This window comes from Molossus molossus, unplaced genomic scaffold, assembly GCF_014108415.1.
Source record: "Molossus molossus isolate mMolMol1 unplaced genomic scaffold, mMolMol1.p scaffold_m16_p_24, whole genome shotgun sequence".
NCBI lineage: Eukaryota > Metazoa > Chordata > Mammalia > Chiroptera > Molossidae > Molossus > Molossus molossus.
In genome coordinates, this window is record NW_023425360.1 from 3,176,878 (window position 1) to 3,197,543 (window position 20,666).

The following is a 20,666-nucleotide window of genomic DNA, read 5'->3' on the forward strand; positions in this document are numbered from 1 at the left end:
CCAACCTTTTAGCCAAATCTTGATTCTCAGTAGTCATCTCTATCCCTAGCTTCCCATATTACAGCTTGATGACCTCTATTTTCTCTACAAACTCTCTCAATTTTTCTGTCCCTAACAAATTTATCCCATTGTCTCATTTAACACGCCAACTTGAGCTCTTTCCCTATAGCAATGGGAGAATTCTCTTTCTTCCAAAGACTCAGTTCTATCTGTAGTCTGGATCCTCTCTTTTCTTATCTCCTAGGGTCCCTACTCCAGTATTAGTTTCTTAACTATAATTTGCCTTTTTTCTTCTAATGTTTTCTCCTTAGTACACAAACATGCTCATTCATTCAAGATATACTCCCTTAATACCAGATCTTACTGTAGCTGTTGTCCCTTTTTTTCCTTCGAGGAAAACGTGTCTTTACTCCCTGTACCATCACTTCTTTACCTTAACTTATGTGGGTGTGACTCATGTGCCCTCCTTTTCCCCAGTGAAATTTCTCTTGCTGAGCTCACCCTTGACCTAATTGCTTATAACCATTGGAAAGTTTTCAGGACCTTCTTTCTTAATATCGGCAGCATATGACACTCTTACATGTTCACTTCATGAAGTTTTCTTCCTTTTAACTGGGTAGCTTTTTATACTATTTGAATTTTGACCTGTGTAAATATATTACCTATCTAAGAAAATAATTTAGGTAGCACCTCCTCCAGGAAACTGACCTAGAGTTGGATGCTCCCCTCTTGCTTCTGTAGCACCCCTATGTACCTTTATAATAGCTTTTATCCCAATGTAAGTGCCTTATACTTTTCCTTAATATACTGTGAGCCTAAGAGGGCAAGGACCATGTCTTTAATAAGTATCATAGTTAACCCCTCCTCCTGGCATGTTCTTACTAATTAGTAGATTTGAAAATTAAATTTTTGACATAACACTTGCTCTACAGGCTCTCCTTGTTCCCCCGGGCTTTCGTAGCTGCCAGGAGGGAGTGACTCAGAGAATTGCTTTTGCAAAGAAATATGTACCTGTCTTTTGCCTTGCAGAGGACTTCTTTCTTTCTTTCTTTCTTTCTTTCTTTCTTTCTTTCTTTCTTTCTTTCTTTCTTTCTTTCTTTCTTTCTTTCCTTCCTTCCTTCCTTCCTCCCTCCCTCCCTCCCTCCCTCCCTCCCTCCCTCCCTCCCTCCCTCCCTCCCTTCCTTCCTTCCTTCCTTCCTTCCTTCCTCACCCGAGGACATTTTTCCATTTTTGTTCAGATAGAATGGGAAGGAGAGGGAGAGAGAGAGAGAGAAACATCGATGTGAAAGGTACACATCTAGTGGCTGCCTCCCGCACAACCCCACCTGGGGCTGGGGACAAACTGCAACCGAGGTATATGCCCTTAGTGGGAACCGAACCTGAGTCTCTGTGGACCGCAGGCTGTTGCTCTAACTGCTGAACCAAACTGGCCAGGGCCTTTCTTTTTTTAAAATTCTCACCTGAGGATATTTTTCTGTTAATTTTTAGATAAAGTGGGAGGAGGGAAGGGAAAGAGAGACAGAGATGTGAGAGAGACACATTAATTGATTGCCTCCCATCTGACCCCAAGCTGGGCTGGGAATTGAACCTGCAGCCTAGGACGTGCCTTTGACCAGGAATCAAACCAAAGACCCCTTGGTCTGAGGGCCAGTGCTCTAACCACTGGGCAAAGTGGGCCAGGGTGATGCATCTGTTTCTTGAATGCTGCTCACAACCAGCAGTGGTTAGGCTGCAGCTACTGAGACTTAGCTATCATCAAGGTTTAACTCAGTCTGAAGATTTTCTTTTTGTCCTTTAAGGTTAAAAGGTCTTTCCTGCTTCTTGATATGTCTCAAAGTAGAGGCGAATGGATAGATAGCCCAAAAACGGTGATGTTTCACTAGGCTCTGCATCTGAAGGCTTAGTGTGGGAGTAAATAGTTAACCCTCTTAGCCCAGGGAACTTGTAAAAAGCTTCACTGAAGTATAATTTACATGGCATAAAATTCTTTCATTTTTCTTTTCTTTTTCTTTTTTTAAATCCTCACCTGAAGATATTTTTCCATTAATATTCAGATAGAGTGTGGAGCTGGAGGGGAGAGAGAAAGAAACATTGATGTGAGAGAGACACATCGATTGGTTGCCTCCTAAACGACCCCGACCAGGGCCGGGGACCAAACTGCAAGTGCCCTTGACTGGAATCAAACCTGTGACTCTTTGGTCCGCAGGCTGACACTCTAATCACTGAGCCAAACCAGGCAGGGCAATTCTTCTGTTTTTAATATACACCTTAATGATTTTTGGTAAATTTACTGAGTGGTGCGACTGTCATTATAGTCCAGTTTTCATCACCCCAGTGGACTCTTAAAATATGATAACAATTAGATGTTTAATTTTGGCAAATAGACTTGACATACCTTATCATACTCAAAGAGTGAAGTGATTTGCTTGGGGATGGATCTACATTAGATATCAAGAAACACAGAGCTTCAGTGGATTGAGTGTCATCCCATGGACTGAGAGGTCCTGGTTTGATTCCTGGTCAGGGCACATGCCTGGGTTGCAGGCTCGATCCCCAGTAGGGGGTATGCAGTAAGCAACTGATCAGTGTTTCTGTCTCTTTCTCCCGTCCCCTCTCTCTAAAAAATCAATAGAAAATATTAAAAAAAAAAAAGAAAAAAAAGAAACACAGAGCTTAAATAAGTTACTTAAGAAGAAAAAAGTTTCCTTTCTGTTTCTCACTTATTCCTATAGCTGTTAAGATTGGTTTAATTTATACTCAGAAGTTTCTTTTCAAACAGATACTATCAAGATATCTCATTTTGCTTACATGACTTGGAAAACAAGCCTGTATCATTTCTTGCCTAGATCACTGCAGTTAGTACTTCCTCAGCTCTTACTGGTTCCTCCTCCTAACCCATACTTATCGTTTAAGTCAGATTCGATCATTTCATTCCTGCTTCTAATCCTTCAAAGGATCTGCACATGCTCCTGCCTTTGCCAGATGTGTTCTCCTCCATTACACACACACATACACACAGTCCTCGGTGTCCTTTTCTCTGGGAAACCTGCCCTAATTCCCTTTCTTCTTCATATGGCAAGGAATGCTTAATTGAATACTCTACATTCCTTTCTCTCGAGACTTGTTCTTACCCCAAACTATTGAAATTGCTAGGCTGTTCCCAGTGCCTAGATGGTGTTCAGATTAGAATCCTAATTTCAAGGAAAGATGGCCCAACTTGGGGGACAGGGTTAATAGGGAGTAACCCTGGGCTTTGGGGGCATTTGCTCTACAAACTGGGTGTGGTAGCAGAGTGGCTGTTCCTGGAGGAACTGAATTTCAGTGGTTTGTAGTAGTCAGTTCCGGCATTGGTAGGTTCCCCTTCTGTATTGCACAGAGCTGGGAAACCACTGAAGTCATGTGCTCTGCAGAACTTGTTCAACTGGTTTCCTCTTTCCAACCCCGAATTCACATTCTGATTCTTTTCTCCATATGTTCTTGGTCTGGGCTTGTTTTAGGCTTACCACAGTGGAGTTCTCCAATAGTCATTTCTTTGTCTTACTGAGTGGTGGAATGGGTAGGGCCAAGTATGTACTCCCTTTGACAAATGTTATCAGTGGGACAAGGTAGACAGGTATTATTATGCAAGTTACTGGGTGTTAACTACAGAGGTAGGTTTTATTTATGGGATCTAGCTATCTCACACACATACTCACATATACACACACAGATACATAGCTGTTATTATTTAGAGCCTGCTGGTGCATGTGTACATTAGCTCAGTTAATCTTTACAGCAATTTTATGAGAATAGGTGCCATTCCTAATCCTGTGTTACAGACAGAAAACTGAAGCTCAGAGAGGTTAGTTGGATAAGTCTCATTTCCTTCCCTCTTAAGGAAGAAGTGGGCATGTTCCTTACCATAGCTAGCTGCAGAAGCTCGCTTTCTTTTGTTCTTTATTTCTTTTTTAAAAAATATGTTTTTATCGATTTTAGAAAGAAAGGAAGGGAGAGGGGGAAAGAGAGAAACAGCGATTGGCCCCCTGCACGCCCCCTCCTGGGGTTCGGAGCCTGAAACCCAGGCCAGACTGGGAATGGAACCTGCCACCTGTTGGGTACATGGGATGATGTTCAACCAACTGAGCCACACCGGCCAGGGCTTGTTCTTTATTTCTTGTGTTTTTAGTCCCTCTTTCACTTGTTTTTTTTTTCTTGCTGGCTGCAAATTAGTACTTCTTCAGTCATGAGAGAGAGAGAGAGAGACAGAAAGACAGACATAGACAGAGAGACACACCCTAAGTCAGACACTCCTTCCTTGGACATGCCACCTCCTCAGACTAACCCTTTTTTTTTTTCCCTCCTTCAACCTTCTGAAATCAAGAAGTCTATATCTGCTCTCTCTAGTTCCCCAACTATAGTTACTTTTCTGGTTATAGTAATCTCACTCTTCCTGCCTCAGTCTACTGAGACTACCCTTATTTGGGGTCACAGATGACATTTCTTCCCCATTTGTCATGTCCTTTTCTCTCTGCCACCTGTCTCTGCAGCATTGAAATTGGTGACCTCTTCTGGCTTCCTGAAAAATTGTCCTTCCTTGATGGCCATCATGTGATTCTCTCATGATTCTTATTTTATTATTGTGGCTGTTCTTTCTCTGTAATGTCATTGTTAGCCGTTTTTATTTCTGTACCATCTGTTTCTCTGGCGAGCTCATCCACTCTCGTGGTGCCATTTTTCAAACCTAGGTTTCCAGCCTGGTCTCTCCTGAGTTTGTCCCCAGCCTTTTTTAATGGCATCATCTTTTATTTAGTCATCCATGCCACAAGTCACCAAATCATTGTTTAAAAATAAAACAAGCTTTTCCCTTTTATAGAAGTTTCTGCAAGTTTACTATAGAAGGTACATGTTGCCAGATTTTTTCTGGAACAGTGTGAGAATGTGGGGTTTTCCCACATACCCAACAGCAGTAAGTTGCTGTCATGCTTTTTTATCTTTGCCAGTGTGATAGCTGAAAATGGTGTTATTGTTACATTAATTTGCATTTCTTTGATTAGTAGTGAGTTTAAGAATTTTTTCTTGTAATTACTGGCCATTTATAATCTTTTGTGAATTGCCCTTTTGTGTTTATAACCCATTTTTTTCTAGGGAAGTATTTATTTTATTTATTTCAAGCATTTAAAATGTATATATAATATAAAGACTATAGGAGATTATTAGTTCCTTGTTATAGGTTATAAAATTTCCCTCCAGTTTATCTTTCCATTTAATTTTTAAAAATGAACTTAATAGAAGTTTAAGTGCTTTTTGTTTAGCCATTTTTTCCCTTCTTCCTTTATGATTTCTGCCTCCATAGTCTTGTTTAGAAAGGCCTTTCCCATTTCAGAATTGTAGAATCATTCATCTATCTATATTTTTCCCCCTCCTTTTATTTTTAAAATCTCTAATCCATTTGATGTTTAGTGTCAGTGGCAAAATGTGAGGTCAGGAGCTAACTATGCTTTTTTTCTTTCCCAGTTATCTGTAAAGACTTCATCTTCCCCTATGCCCTCCTAACCCCCTTCCCCCATCTAACAGATCTTCACAGAGGCTCCATTCTTCCGGTTGTTGTAATTCGTTGTCATTTTTCTTTCTGTTTCCAACATTGCCCTAGTTAAAGACCTTATTATCTCTCACCTGGATTCCTGAAATAGTTGCCTAATATTTCTCTCTTGAATCTGTCTTCCATGCTGTTGTCCTAGTTACTGTTCTACATCTCAGATCTACCAAGCCACTCTTTAAACATTTTTTATTATTCAATTAAAAAATTTTAATTAAAGTATAGTTGTCAGTCGTTCTTCTATTTGAAAACGTTCCTGGTTCCAATTGCCTGCAGATTAAATACTATGTTCCAGACACATCTCCACCTAGTCCTCCAGCACAATGATTTGTCATTCTCTAAATATGCCATTTGTTTTCATGCCTTTTGGCTCTTTGTCCATCTTGTTCCCTTTATCTTAAATGTTTCCTTTTCCCATTGTTCACCTCTAAAGACAATTCATCTTACAAAGCCTACTTCAGATATCATTACCTATTGTAGCTTTGGTTAAGCATCTCTGTTCCAAGAGGGTGGTCTCTTTAATGGTGGGGACAGGTATTCAGCACTTTTTTTTTTCTTAATCCTCACCAGAGGACATTTTTTTTTTTTTTTTCATTCATCTTCAGATAGAGCTGGAGGGAGAGAGGGGGTAAGAGAGAGAGAAACATCAATGTAAGAGAGACACATCGATTGATTGCCACCCACATGACCCCAACCAGGGCTGGGGACAAACTGCAACCGAGGTATGTGCCCTTAGTGGGAACTGAACCCGGGTCTCTCTGGTCTGCTGGCCAAAGCTCTAACTGCTGAGCCAAAATGGCCAGGGCTATTCAGCACATTTTATAAGTGTTGCACGGAGTGGTACATTAAAAATGTTTCCTGAATGGACATGAGTAGATTTTTTTTGAAAATTGATTAAAAATATGCATAAAACAAAGCTTTATAAAAGTAGTCTAAATATGCCATGGCCGGTTCTGCTCAGTGGTTAGAGCATTGACCCATAGACTGAACGGTTGTGGGTTTTTATTCTGGTCAAGGGCACATACCTACGTTGCAGGTTCCATCCCCGGCCTCAGTTGGGGTTGTGTAGGAGGCAGCCAATCTGTGTGTCTCTCTCAGATTGATCTCTCCCTTCCTCCCTCCCTCTCTTCCACTCTATCTAAAAAAAAAATCAATGGAAAAGTATCCTTGGGTGAGGATTACCCCCCAATAGTCTAAATATGAAAGGTATATAAGAATTATTTATGAGAGCCCTGGCTGGGTAGCTCAGTTGGTTAGAGCATTGTCCAGATAAGTCAAGGGTTGGGGTTTGTTGTTGTTGTTTTTAATCCTCATCCGAGGATATTTTTCTATTTATCTTCAGACAGAGTGGGAAGGAGAGAAAGAGAGAGAAAGAGACACATTGACTGTCCACTTCCCGCACCACCCTGACCATGGCCAGGGCCAGGGCCGGGGATTGAACCACAGCCAAGGTACATGCCCTTGACTGGAATCAAACCCACAACTCTTTGGTCCACAGACTGATGCTATAGCCACTAAGTCAAACTGGCCAGGGCAAGGTTGCAGGTTTGATCTTCAGTCAGGGTGCATACAAGAATCAACCAGTGAATGAATGCATCAGTAAGTGGAACAACAAAGCAGTGTTTCTCTCTCTCTCTCTCTCTCTCTCAAATGAATAAATAAAAATTTTAAGAAATTATTTACGAGAATTATGTAATGATACGAAAGACAGACTTTTATATATGCACTCATTTTTCACCCTAATTGTGTCTACCTCACCAGTGTTTAATATTTAGTATGCCCATCTCTTGGTTCTTGATAGAGTAGGATCGTGAATGAGGTCGTGTACTGTGGTGTGGGTTGCTTCAGGAAGTCCAGCTTCAGAACTTGTACCTTTGTTAGTGAGTGTTCAGTAGGTAGTAGCTGTCATTTTTGAAGGAGGCAATATATTGTAGCAATGGAGTTTGGGCTTTAGAATCACACCAACTAGGGTTCAAGAGTGAATTTAGCCACTTACAAGCTGGGTAGTCTTGGACAGATTACTTTACTTTTAGGAGCCCGTGATTTCCTTATCGGTAAAATAAGATCAATAATCTGTTTACGTTATTGATTTTTGCAAGTGTCAAGTGAGATATTTCATGCAAAGTCAGGACAGAGATTATTTTTTTAGTGTTACTTATATAGAAAATGAACCATTGAGGAGGATAAAATGTTGAAAGTTTCTGTCCCATGCTATAAGAGGAAGGACTAAGAACTCTTTCCTCCATTTTCTTCAACTCTTTTTTTTTTTTTTTTTGTGGTACGTGCCCGTAGCGGGAACCAAACCCAGGACTCTCTGGTCCGCAGGCCGACGCTCAACCGCTGAGCCAAACTGGCCAGGGCTATTTTCTTCACTCTTATGGGAAATACTGAAAGAAATACAGGACTTTTGTTGTGGCCATGGCTGAGAGTCCTGATCACAGGTAGGGTGTGCTGATGTCACATTACCACTTGTTAAGACTTGCTCAGAACTTTGTGTTTAAGTGACTTGTTAAAACATTTGTACTTGTGCTTGAAGAAAAATGTGAACTCCCACATTGTTAGAGTGATTTTCTGAAAACAGACCTGCTCAGGCCATCCCCCTTTAAAACCCTGCAGGGTCCCTCACGGCCATGAAAGAAAGGCTTCATAGCCTGACAGAGGAGCCTTGTACCATCCAGCCCGCTCACTTTCCATCTTTACCTCCCAGTGTTTCCCTTGCACTCCAGCCGTGGCAGTGCTGTGCCTGCACCATGATTTGACTGAGATGTTTTGGGAGCATTAGGGCATGAAAGTAAGAGAGGGAGTGGAGGTGAAAGGGGAGTGGAGGAGTTGGTATAGACTAGATCTTTAATGAGCTTTCTAACTGTGAGAGTCTATGAATATTGTTAAGGCGGTGTGAAGCATGAAAATTGGTAAGAAATTGGGTTGGCCAATGATTTTTATTTTGTGCATGGATTATTATTATTATTATTATTATTTTATCCTCACCCGAGGACATTTTTTCATTTTTTGTTCAGATAGAGCGGGAGGGAGAGAGAGGAAAGAGAGAGAGAGAAACATCGACGTGAAAGGGACACATCGAGTGGCTGCCATTCGCACGACCCAACCAGGGCCAGGTACATGCCCTTAGTGGGAACTGAACCCAGGTCTCTCTGGACCGCAGGCTGACACTCTAACCGCTGAGCCAAACCAGCCCGGGTTTTTATTTTTTTAATTAAAAAATAAAATTGATTCCAGAGAGAGGAAGGGAAGGAGGGGGAGGGTCAAAACCATAAACATTGATCAGTTGCTTCCCACACACTCTCCACCCCAACTGAGGATCAAACCTGCAACCTGGGCATGTGCTCTGACCAGGAATCAAACCCAACACCTTTTGGTGTACAGGATGATGTTCAACCAAATAAGCCCGCCACACTGGCCAGGGCAATTATTTTATTTTTTATTTCAGCTTTATTGAGGTATAATTAACATACAAAATGGTAAGATATTTTTAGTGTACATCGTTGTGGGTTTTTTTATACGTATACATTGTGAAAGGACCATATAGTTAGTAAGTAATGCCATGCAATATTTGTCTTTTCTCTTAGCATATTTCACTTAGCATAATGCCCTGAAGTTCCATCTATGTTGTCACAAATGGCAGGGTTTTCTTCTTTCTCATGGCTGAATAACATTTCATTTTACACACACACCACCCCCACATCTTTATTTATTCATTTGTCGATGGGCAGTCAGATTGTTTTCATATCTTGGCTATTGGGAATAATGCTGCAATGAACAGGGGAGTTCAGACTTGTCTTTGATACATAGATTTCCTTTCCTTTCCTTTGACTATATACCCAGAAGAGGACTGGCTGGGTAATATGACAGTTCTGTTTTTTATTTTATTTTATTTATTTATTTATTTTTTAATCCTCACCCTAGGACATTTTTCCATTTTTTTTTTTTTTTTTTTTTGTTCAGATAGAGCGGGAGGGAGAGAGGAAGAGAGAGAGAGAGAAACATCGATGTGAAGGGACACATCGAGTGGCTGCCACCCGCACGACCAACCAGGGCCGGGGACAAACTGCAACCCTTAGCGGGAACATGCCCTTAGCGGGAACTGAACCCGGGTCTCTCTGTACCGCAGGCTGACGCTCCAACCGCTGAGCCAAACCAGCCAGGGCAACAGTTCTGTTTTTTAAAAAATATGTTTTTATTGCTCTTTTAGGAGAGAGGGAGAGAGAGAGAGAGAGAGAGAGAGATAGAAACATTGATGTGAGAGAGAAACATTGATCAGCTGCCTCCTGCTCACCTCCTGCTGGGGATTGAGCCCGAAACCCGGGCATGTACCCTGACCCGGAATGGAACCAGGACCTCCTGGTTCATGGGACAATGCTCAATCCATTGAGCCACACTGGCTGGGCCTATTTTTAATTTTTTGAAGAACTTCCATATTGCCTTCACAGTGGCTACACCAATTTGCAGTTCCACCAGTAATGTACAATAGTTCTCTTTTTTCCTCATCCTCCCCAACTCTTGTTATTTCTTGTCTTTTTGATGATAGCCTGCCTGTTTATTCTAGCTCTCTTACTCTGCTTATCCATTTTCACCAAATCACAGTTGGCTTTTCTTCTGGACTGACACTTGGATGATGTGTAAGGCATTCTGCATCACTATAGAAAACTTCCTAATGAAGCTGTTGATCAGGACTGTTTTGTAGCAGTTAGACCAATGATGGCACAGATAGAGGGTTGTGGGGGATGGCTCATGGTCCCTCCTTTTACTATGATATTGATCTAGTAATCCCAGAGGAGAGGAAAGCCTGAACAACTTTGGTACCTGGTTCTGATTCAAGGCAAAAGCACTTACTGTGCTGTTTATTCATCATCTTCCTTATGTGTTCATCTTATTTTGAGAAGAAAAGTAATGTCTTCTTCATATTGTTACCTGGCAAAGAGCTGTTGCTGACTTACACTAGAATTGTTCTAAGTTTGTCCCTGTTAATGAGATCACAACTTAGACTGTCCCCTGGGAACTGGGTTGCTAGGAGCTGTTTGCTGTATCCTTTAGCAGTAAAATATTGGAGGGGATGACTATATGAGGTTTGTCCTGAGACTACAACTGATTTCCATACCAATGACCTACATTCTTTCCCACATTGTCCTCTGGTCTTTAGGCTCTTCCACAAGTATAGTTTGGATTTTGTAACTGTTACAAGTTGCTGTCTAATTTAGTTACTATGGTATCCCTTCTGGAAAACTCATTTGTTCCCCTGTGGCTCCCCACCCCCCGCCCAATATTTAAGATTTTAGAAGTAGGATAGATTTGAAAATGAGGTTCAGTGATTGTTCTATAGATCTTGAGAAAAACAGGTAAGTTGTTGCTTTTCCTTATTGTGTTTTAAAGATTCTGAGTAGTAATCTTAGTTTGAAAAGAGAATACAAGAAATGTCATTCTTAATTATAAAAGTAACAATTATAAAAGAATGATACATTCAAGCTCTATTTTATATCTTTTAAGCAACTTTGTTATTTTTTTCAAGCAACTTTATTAATATAAAGAATTATATAAAACATACATAAATGGATTATAAATGCATTTGCATGCTGTTTGGCCTGTTTTTCTCTTGGCATGTTAGTGTTTTTATATAATTTTTCATGGATAAGTGTGTCTGTCCATATAAAATATGGCATATTTAAATATTTCTTCCAATTTTGCCTTTTAACTTAAAATTCTATGTATCAGTGAACATTATAAATGTTTCATTTTTATGTTCTACCTGGCAGCAAATCGAGTTTTTACTTTAGTCTACTGTATCTTTGAATTTTTTTTTCCATTGGCTTTTCAAGATTTTCACTAGTGAAACAGACCAGGCAACATCTAGTATTTGGGGATATTCCCCTACCCCATTGGTAAAGATTGTGGGGATAACATCAGGTTTGTAATAATTTTAAATTAGAGGTTTTAATGTGGGGTGAATGAAATCTCTGAAATACATATTTATGTATATACCCTTTTTTTCTGGGGGAGGATCTATAGTATTTCTTAGCTGTTCAAAGGATTCTGTAACTCAAAAAGTAGTAGTATAAGTCTTAGTTACATACCTTTCTGTTTGTAGAAAACATATGCAAGTAGCCCTGGCCAGTTTGGCTCAGCGGTTAGAGCGTTGGCCTGCGGTCTGGAGAGACCCGGGTTCGGTTCCTGCTAAGGGCACGTACTTCGGTTGCAGTTTGTCCCCGGCCCTGGTTGGTCGTGCGGGTGGCAGCCACTCGATGTGTCCCTTCACGTCGATGTTTCTCTCTCTCTTTCCCTTCCTCTCTCTCCCTCCCACTCTATCTGTACAAAAAATGGAAAAATATCCTCGGGTGAGGATTAAAAAAAAAGAAAACATATGCAAGTAAACTCTGATTTATTATCTTGGGCTTCCCTGAAATCTTGTGAGAGGTGTTTGAGGGGGAAAATATAATTTTTCTTTCCCCTTTACAACCTCTTCTCCTCTGAAACACACTTAAGCATTCATTTTTATTGCTTCCATTAGAGTTACCCTCAGTGTTTTAGCTGAGATAATTGACTATTTTGGCAACCCCAAACAACCATAAAACCTTGAACCTAGAAATTCACTGTGGGTTCTGAATGCTAAAACCAGAAGAGAACTTCAGCAATGAAGCAGTTGAGATGGTGGCTTCAGTTACAAGTAGTTATTCTTAGGAATTCTTAAGGAGTAATTTAAGGACTGAGGGAAAGGATCCGAGGCTCATGGGGCAGTCAGGCCTGGGGAGCCAGCTGGCCCTGTTACAGCAGGAAAGTCGGGTAGAAAAGGTGGCATTTATTCTCAGGAATTTTCCTAAGTTCTCTGCCTCTGAAATCTGACTGGGTCAGGACAAGGAGGGGTGTGAAATTGGATCTTAAAGGAGTGTTGCTTATTTTCATCTTAAGTGTCTCCAAGGAGAATGGAAATTAAACTTGGATTTTCTAAGGAATGCCTCAGACCTTCCTGCCTTTTCTGAAGTCTTCTCTCCCTTTGTGCAGGTGGATGGAAGCATGTCTCGGGGAAGATCTGCCTCCTACCACAGAACTGGAGGAGGGGCTTCGGAATGGCGTCTACCTTGCCAAACTAGGAAACTTCTTCTCTCCCAAAGTGGTATCCTTGAAGAAAATCTATGACCGAGAGCAGACCAGATACAAGGTGAGCCCTCCTGGCTTGATGCTTAAATGTTTTAAACTTGAGAGAGATTAAAATGCTTTATTCTGTTTTAGAGTTATTGAGAAATGTGCTTAAGTGTGTTTGTTCCAACAAAACAAAACACCTGACAGAGTGGAGAAAACAGTGCAAAGTCAAGGTATGGTAGTAAAACAATACAGCTGTCTGTATTTCTGGTGCATTTCTTAAGATGGTGGATATCATCAAGGTCCTTGATGAATTTTTTATTTATTAGAAGGTAGAGGAAGTAACTAGGGGAACTACTTTATTCTTATTTTTTTATCCTCACCCGAGGACATTTTTTTGTTTCTTTGTTCAGAAAGAGTGGGAGGGAGGGAGAGCGAGAGAGAGAGAAACATCGACGTGAAAGGGACACATTGAGTGGTTGCCACCCGCATGACCCAACCAGGGCCAGGGACAAACTGCAACCGAGGTACGTGCCCTTAGCGGGAACCGAACCTGGGTCTCTCTGGACCGCAGGCCGACGCTCTAACCGCTGAGCCAAACCGGCCAGGGAAGGGGAACTACTTTAAATCTAATTTAAACCAAGCACTGAGATTTGTTGGCAAATTGAAAGCAATAGCAACTTTAGCAAAAAAAGATCACCCTGTGATATTAGAGTTGAAGGTAAAATGGGAAAGCAATCCAGTTTCAGAAAATTGAGATAAGTGAAAGGGTTTGATTCTTGTGGTCTAAGGCCCTGAAAAAGAAGACTGCTTAACCCTGGCAGGTTTGGCTCAGCGGTTAGAGCGTTGGCCTGCAGTCTGGAGAGACCCGGGTTCAGTTCCCTCTAAGGGCACATACCTTGGTTACGGTTTGTCCCCGGCCCTGGTTGGGTAATGTGGGTGGCAACTACTCGATGTGTCCCTTTCATGTCGATGTTTCTCTCTCTCTCTCTCTTCCTCCCACTCTATCTGAACAAAATAATAATAAAAAAAAAAAAAATCCCTGGGTGAGGATTAAAAAAAAAGAAGACTGCTTAGTTAACAAGGACCAAAATCTGTTGTTTATAGAAGCTTCTGTGGGAAGCTTTCCTGTGAGCTCTTATTTGACAAAAGGATGCGTGTAAAAGACAGTGGAAAATTGCAAAACCAAGAGCAAATGTAAGAGGGGTTGACCGTAAGAATTTGGCCAGAACTCAGAATGAGCTAGAGATGAATATAATCTAAAGAGATTTTTATATTTTATGTTTAAAGTTAAAGGAAAACAAGGAAGATATAGACCCTAAGCCAAATTAAAATTTCAAATAGAAACTTTTCTTAATCAAAAAGCAAATTCTTACATATTGAGTTTTAAATAAGCAGTTACTGTGAAGACAGCTTTAGACCTGTTCTGTTACAAGTCTGTAAAATGTGGACAGAATAGCTAGACGTTAGGGAAGAGTGGAGACTGCAACAGCAATGAAAACAATAGTCCTATGCCTGTAGCCCTCTTGAGAGTAAATCTTTCTTTTTTTTTTTTTTTTTATCCTCACCCGAGGACACTTTTTCATTCTTTGTTCAGATAGAGCAGGAGGGAGAGAGAGAGAGAGAAACATCGATGTGAAAGGGACACATCGAGTGGCTGCCACCCGCACGACCAACCAGGGCCGGGGACAAACTGCAACCGAGGTACATGCCCTTAGTGGGAACAGAACCCGGGTCTCTCCAGACCGCAGGCCGACGCTCTAACCGCTGAGCCAAACCGGCCAGGGCGAGAGTAAATCTTTCTAAAAAATAACAGACATAGAGGTTTAGAGGGGAAAATTTTATGTGTAGCATGAAAACCCTGATATTTAAATATATTTAATAATATCTGTCACTTTGTATTTTCTGCCAGACACTCATTTAACCTTCACAACAAACATGTAAAGTAGGTGTTGTTCTACATGGGAAATCCAGACTCAAAAGGGTGAAGTGACTTGTCCAGTGTCACTAGTAGATGGCGAAGCAAGAAACTGAATCCAAGATAATTGAATTCTAAAGACCATGTTCTGTTGAGCACACTAGACACAGGAAGACTCTCTGGATAGTTCTTAAGTGAGAGGAGCAAAGATGTGGATTTGGCTTTTGGGGATTGGAATGTGAACATAACACTATAAACAGACCTTGAATCTAAGGGGACCTTGTAAAATCTCACAACAAAACTTGTATTTAGTATTTGTGTCACTATTGCCAACAGTGCCTAATGGTCTTTTATTTGTTCTAGGCGACTGGCCTCCACTTTCGACACACTGATAATGTGATTCAGTGGTTGAATGCCATGGACGAGATTGGCTTGCCTAAGGTAATTCACATGATAGTCATAGTTCTGGCTTAGGTCTGTTTTGACATGAGTTCTCATTCTACCTATGAAAGTATTCTTTATTTTCAATTGAATCCTTGGTGATTTTTTTAAAAAAGCACTTAAGATCTCTTTCTTCTATTTCTCAGAAAATAGTTTTGTTCTTTTTCTTTTATATTTCTCATCCCTGCTTCACCTCACCCTAGAGAAATTCTGTGATATCATTCACTTTTACTATATCAAATTGTAGAGTTACATTAAAATTCACACCCATGAGCCCTGACCATTGTGGCTCTGTTGATTGAGCATTGTCCCATGTACCAAAAGATCACCAGTTTGATTCCTGGTCAGGGCACATGCCAGGTTTTGGGCTCAATCCCCAGCAGGAGGCATGTAGGAGGCAGTCAAAGGATGTTCCTTTCTCCCTCTCCCTTTCTCTCTCAAATCAATAAAAACATATTTAAAAAAATTTACAACCATGAAACTCACTATTTTAAAGTATACAATTCAGCCTGGCCGGTGTGGTTCAGTGAGGTCCTGGTTCAATTCCTGGTCAGGGCACATGCCCGGGTTATGAGCTCGATCCCCAGTAGGGGGCGTGCAGGAGGCAGCTGATCGGTGTTTCTCACATCAATGTTTCTATCTCTCTCTCTAAAAAATCAATAAATACACACACACACACACACACACACACACACACATTACAATTCAGTGGTTTTTAAATTATTCACAGTGTTATTACATCAAAATTTGACTTTAGGAAATATTTTAGAAGTCTCATCTTCCAGCTTCAGATTAACCAAATTTTTAGGGTATATGAAGGGTCATTTTATATTTCAATGGCGGCAATATAATGACATTTACTCTTAGATATTTAGTTTTGGTGATGGCTGTAGTTTTTTTTTTTAAACAGCTTTATTGAGGTGTAATTGATATACAAACGACTATACATATTTAATGTATACAGTTCGATGACTTTGGAACGATGGCTGCAGTGTTTATAATGGAAGTGTACATCCTTGAGTGTTTTGCTCAGGAGTTTATTTAGTGCTGCTGTTAGTGAAATTGCCATCTCACGCTACCCAGTCCTACCTGAACCCATAAAGGCTATGATGTATTATCACTCTATTTTTTTAAATATTTTTTTAAATTGATTTTTGAGAGAGAGAGGAAAAGAGAGAGAGAAACACTGATGTGAGAACATCAATTGGCTGCCTCCTGCATGCCCCCTGCTGGGAATTGAGCCTGCAACCTGGGCATGTGTCCTGACCAAGAATCGAACCCAGACTTCTCAGTCCATGGGATGACGCTCATTCCACTGAGCCACACCTCCCAGGCTGTATTATCGTTCTTATGGGCATGAACATCTTTTCCCACCACCCTATCCCATATCTTTGACCTAATAATTCCACTTTTAGGAATTTATCCCTCCACCAAAGTCAGACAAGTACAAAAAGATGTATATGTAAGGATTTTTCAGCTTTCCTTGTGGTAGAAATAATTGATAGCAAACCACATGTCTCTTCACTACAGGTATTAATTGTGTTGCAGCCATTCAGATACTAGTGCAGCCATTAAGAAGGATGACATCACTCTGTATTGACAAAGGAAGTTGTCTGGGATGTGCTAAGTGGGAAAAAAAGCTTAATAGGCTAAGGTTATGAGTTTGTGTTCTGGCTAAGATGAGATCACTCATCACTCATATATATATATATTTGGTTAATCCTCACCAGAGGATATTTTTCCATTGATTTTTTTAGATAGAGTGGAAGGGAGGGAGGGAGAGAGAGAAATATCGATGTGAGAGAGACACATCTATTGGCTGTCTCCTGCATGACCCTGACTGTGGCCAGGGATTGAACCTGCAACACAGGTACATGCCCTTGACTGGGAATTGAACCCAAGACCCTTTGGTCCATGGGCTGATGCTCTAACTGCTGAGCCAAACTGGCCAGGGTGTAAAAATAAATGAGTGTTTTTGGGGAAAATCTGTTAGGAGACACAGTTTTCATTTCTGTGTGATGGAACTAGAGAGTGTATTTTCTTTATACTTTCCTATAGATTCTAAATTTTTTTAACCAAAAATAAGATTAAGAAAAAAAAAGTGACGTTAGGAAGTGGATACAACCACTTGTAAATGAATATTTGGTGTTTAGCACAGTGTTGAGTTCATGTATCTGTTGAACTGAGTTAAATCCAGAGCTGAGTCTTTGCAGAAGACAAACTTTTGTCCTCTTTCTTTCAGAGCAGAGTGCTGAAGTTTTCTTCCTTGCACTGGTATGTTTGAGAATTAGGCCCCACAAATGCCAGGAAATGCAATACGTCAAGATCTGATGGCTACTTGGCCTTTCTGTGCACCTGTAACTTCCTGTTCCTGTTTTTTACATGATATGCCCATTGGGCAATGATGATTTAACCTCTTTTGAATGGTACTAAGAGCTTTGTTAATATTTTCTATTGCTAGTAGTAGTATTGTTATTATAAAATGCTTTTTTTAATGATCGACTTTTATTACCATTTTTGATTACTAACAGTAGTGCATTTTCTGGACCATAGTTGCAACAAACAGAATTCCCAAAGGCTTTCAGGGACAACAGGATTTTCATGGATGTCAGTTTTGAAATGTCCACCCTATGTGATTTAGGTCCAGAAGACTTGAGTAATGTAAACTAAAGACATTTAGCCTAAAAATATATTGTTGGCCATAATATAATGTATGATATATAATCAACAATACATACATAATATTTATTTGGATATCTTCCCTAATTACTTTATATGGTATGTTCAGGTTAATTATAGAAACTTACTGTGATAGTTTTTTAGTTTTTAACCTTTTGGACTATTTATTATATTTGGCACTATTGGCCACCTCCTCCATGAAATATTTTGAGTTTGATTTTTTAAATTGGTTTTAATCTGCCCAACTACTCCTCTGTTCTCTTCAGCTATTGTCTTCCATATCTTAGCGGTGAGCATTCCTTAAGATGCAGCCCTTATTTTAGCTACATTCTCTCATTTTCACAGCTTCAGTTATTTTGAAGATTCTTTGCTGTAAGATAAACACAGTATCTTCAATTGGACATTCTCCTTGGATAGCTTTCTAGCACCTAAAATTTCTCATATCTCAAACTAAACCTACCTTTTTCATCATATGAACTTCCTCTCCTCTATAATAAATGGAACCTTGTTATCTTTTTCCCAGTTATCCAGTCTGAAAACCTTGGAGTTACCTTGGCCTTCCCCAAGCCTTCCTCATTTATTTGAAGTGCCTTTTTTATCTGTTGAAACAGCCTGCCAGACTGCCTTCTTAGCTTCCATCTCCCCACTATTCAATATATCCTATGTCTTGTCTCAAGTCATATCTTCCTGAGACTCTGAGGTTCTGTTTTTAATTCTTGAGCTCTAAAGTTAGGTTCTCTGTGGCCTGCATATCACGTTCAAACTTATCGGGCTTTCAAGGTCCTCAAAACCTTATGTTTAGAAACATTTTCTGTTTCTAAAATGTATTCTGTACTGTTTTGGGGAAGGTTGGTGCACTGTGACTGTGATTTTCACCTTTCAGGAGAGGACATCTCAATCTTGGGAAGCGAGCATGTAGAGTTGGAAAAATTATCAAAAAAATACGATTTTGATACATCCCATTTCTCAAGGGGTGGGGGCAGTTCTTTCTCGTGGAGAGCCTTGATTATTGTAGGGAGAACATAAAAACAAAGAATTGAACATGATGTGTTAATGCTGTAATAGATACCAAGTTCTGTAGTGTCTCCTACTGCCATGTCAGAATTCTTCTAATCACCTCATAATTCAATCTTTCACTTCTTCAATCCACTGTTATTCCTTTCCCCACCTAAAATACAGATTGAATTGTAATAGTGCCTCATTACATTGAGAATAGGTTTCGAAATTCAAGGCTAATCACAGTCTAAAGCTACTCTGTTCCTATTTGACCTCGTTCATAAATCCATCAAATATAGAGCTCCTTCCATGACCTTGGCTCTGGGCTTGGCAATGAAGATATAGCAGTGAACAACCCAGACCTAGTCCCTGCCTTCATGTGGCTTGTTGTCTGTTGGAGGAGTCAAACAGATGATAACACAAGTAGTTGATGAATTGTGCTAAGTGCTACCAAGGAAAACTTCCCTTCTGCCACAGTCCCATACATACACATCCTGTATTCTAGCTGCTTCATCTGTGTGTCTGTCCACTTCCCCCAAGCAGTATAACACATTTTAATATTTTGTAGATTTTTCAGTGTCTAAATGTAGTGGTTTTCACAGACTGAAGCACTTATTAGTAAATGTTCATTGTTGAATTACTGCTCCGTCTAGGCATGGTAGATAGTCACCAGGAAGACTCAGTCCTTCAAAGCCAATGCTTTAAACTGGACTGGAACTTGGGTTTGATTTCATCTACCCAGGGAAATTCAGCGGGCTGACCAAATAAGGCTTTTTCAAGTAGTATTTTTCATTCTGTATTGTACCATTTTATTCCTTGCATTACTTATGATTAAATGTGTTTTCACCCTAATGAAGTTATTTGCTGAGTGCCAACAATGTTTTCTAATTGTCCAGGGTTTTATTAGTATTATTGATGATTGGTGAATGATCAAAGGAGACCCAGTAAATGGATACCTTACTCTACTTCTTTTATTTCTCTTTAGATTTTTTACCCAGAAACTACAGATATCTATGACCGAAAGAACATGCCGAGATGTATCTATTGTATCCATGCACTCAGGTAATCAGATTTTCTTGGTAAAATAAGCAGTGCATATAGATGCAGAGAACAGATTGGTGGTTACCAGAGGCAGGGGTTGAGGGGTGGGTGAAATGGGTAAAGTAGTCAAAAGGTACAAACTTACAGTTATAAAATAAATAAGGCTGGTGTAGTGACTATACTTATTACTGTTTGTATATTTGAAAGTTGCTAAGAAAATAGATCTTAAAAGTTCTCATCACAAGGTAAAAAATTTATAACTATTTTTGATGATAGATGTTAGCTGTCATTTCAGTATTATATATATGAAATCATTATGTTATACAGCTGAAACTAATAGTGTTGTATATCAATTATATCTCAATTTAAAAAAACAGTTTAGGAATAACATCTGAATTGACTGTAGCTTTTTGTCCATGGTATAATGAAAAAGATTTTGCATCAGTTTCAGAATTTTCAAATAGAATAGGATACTATTATCTTAACAAAATGATGAGAAACAGCTGTGTTTTTCTAGGGGCTAGGAAGAAAGGGTTTATTTATTCCCATAATAGAAAATAATTCTACTGTGAAAACATGTTATAATCTTTCATTATTGATCTAGTGTTTCTGTGAACTGTGCATTTTACTTGGGATGTAGTTTCTTTCTTTTTCATTAAAATCTCTTAGAAATTATAAAAAGTATATACATTTGAAAACTTACTGTTTCCCATTTTGTTTCAAGCTGATAAGCTGAATTGTAAAATAGACTATGTCTTGATACTCTTTAGCAGTACAATGATATTTTGTCAACATCTTCAAATAATACCAGAAGATATCAAATGGTTGATTTATAATTTATTTAGTTATTTAGGTCCTTACCAAGCCATTTGTTCATTAAATAATTTTTATGCCAACACAAACCAATAGGAACTGAAACAAAGAAGG

The 20,666-nt window shown here is 39.7% G+C and overlaps 1 protein-coding gene across 3 annotated transcripts in view; it reads left to right on the forward strand.

The window, feature by feature from the left end:
- IQGAP1 (IQ motif containing GTPase activating protein 1) overlaps positions 1 to 20,666 on the forward strand; it is a 93,976-nt gene that overhangs the window by 19,992 nt on the left and 53,318 nt on the right. For 2 of the 3 annotated variants that reach the window (XM_036277942.1, XM_036277943.1), the window contains exons 3-5: positions 12,587 to 12,743; positions 14,946 to 15,023; positions 19,684 to 19,760. In XM_036277942.1, coding sequence (XP_036133835.1) covers positions 12,587 to 12,743; positions 14,946 to 15,023; positions 19,684 to 19,760 — 312 coding nt within the window. Of the gene's footprint in view, positions 1 to 12,586; positions 12,744 to 14,945; positions 15,024 to 17,175; positions 17,450 to 19,683; positions 19,761 to 20,666 lie in introns of those variants that run through there. The other variant, XM_036277944.1, reaches the window with a different exon arrangement.